We start from the raw sequence: 589 nt of genomic DNA on the forward strand, positions 1-589 counted from the left end.
GTGACAAGGGGGGGGACACATTGTCCCTCTAGAGGGGCTGGGATCTGGGCACCTCAGGGCTCAGGTTCTCCTCAGGGCTGTTGCCCCAGGAGCCCCCCAGCGCCCCCCAGCTCCCTGGAGGGGAGGCAGGGCCAGGGCTGCTGGAGGGCAATGGGGAGGCCACAGGGCACAGGTTGAGCTTGGCAATGAGCGGCTTCCCCACGCTCACGCGCTGCCTCTCTTCCACGAAGTCCTCCATGCCCCGGTACCGGTACTGCAGGCAGACGGTGAACACCAGCTCCTGCTGCGGGGCACAGGCAGCGTGATCAGGAGCCATGGCCAGCTCCAGCCCCTGCCTCGTGAGGGTCTTACCTGAAGCTTCTGCAAGCCACAGAGCCGGCTGTAGAGGCAGCAGGAAGGGCAATCGAGGCTCCAGGTGGATGCCAACGGGCTGTCCATCTCCTCCGGGCTCTCCTTGTTGGTGCACTTAAGGTCCACACCCAGCTCCTGCCACATAGAGTCATAGGATCAAAGAGGTTGGAAAAGACCTTCCATACTATCAAGTCCAACCATTCCCAGCAGTGCCAAGGCCACCACTAATCCCTGGCAC

General features: G+C 62.6%; 1 protein-coding gene across 1 annotated transcript in view; it reads right to left on the bottom strand.

Annotated features, from left to right (window-relative positions):
* Positions 1-28: 28 nt before the first annotated feature.
* Positions 29-589, bottom strand: part of LOC104408579 (mucosa-associated lymphoid tissue lymphoma translocation protein 1-like) — a gene marked incomplete at its 5' end in the record, with an annotated part of 3,009 nt that continues 2,448 nt past the window's right edge. The window contains 2 exons of the mRNA XM_010018229.1: positions 29-283; positions 352-486. Of these exons, the coding sequence (XP_010016531.1) occupies positions 29-283; positions 352-486 (390 nt within the window). The remainder of the gene's footprint in view (positions 284-351; positions 487-589) is intronic.

This window comes from Nestor notabilis, unplaced genomic scaffold (assembly GCF_000696875.1).
Source record: "Nestor notabilis isolate BGI_N333 unplaced genomic scaffold, ASM69687v1 scaffold16847, whole genome shotgun sequence".
NCBI lineage: Eukaryota > Metazoa > Chordata > Aves > Psittaciformes > Psittacidae > Nestor > Nestor notabilis.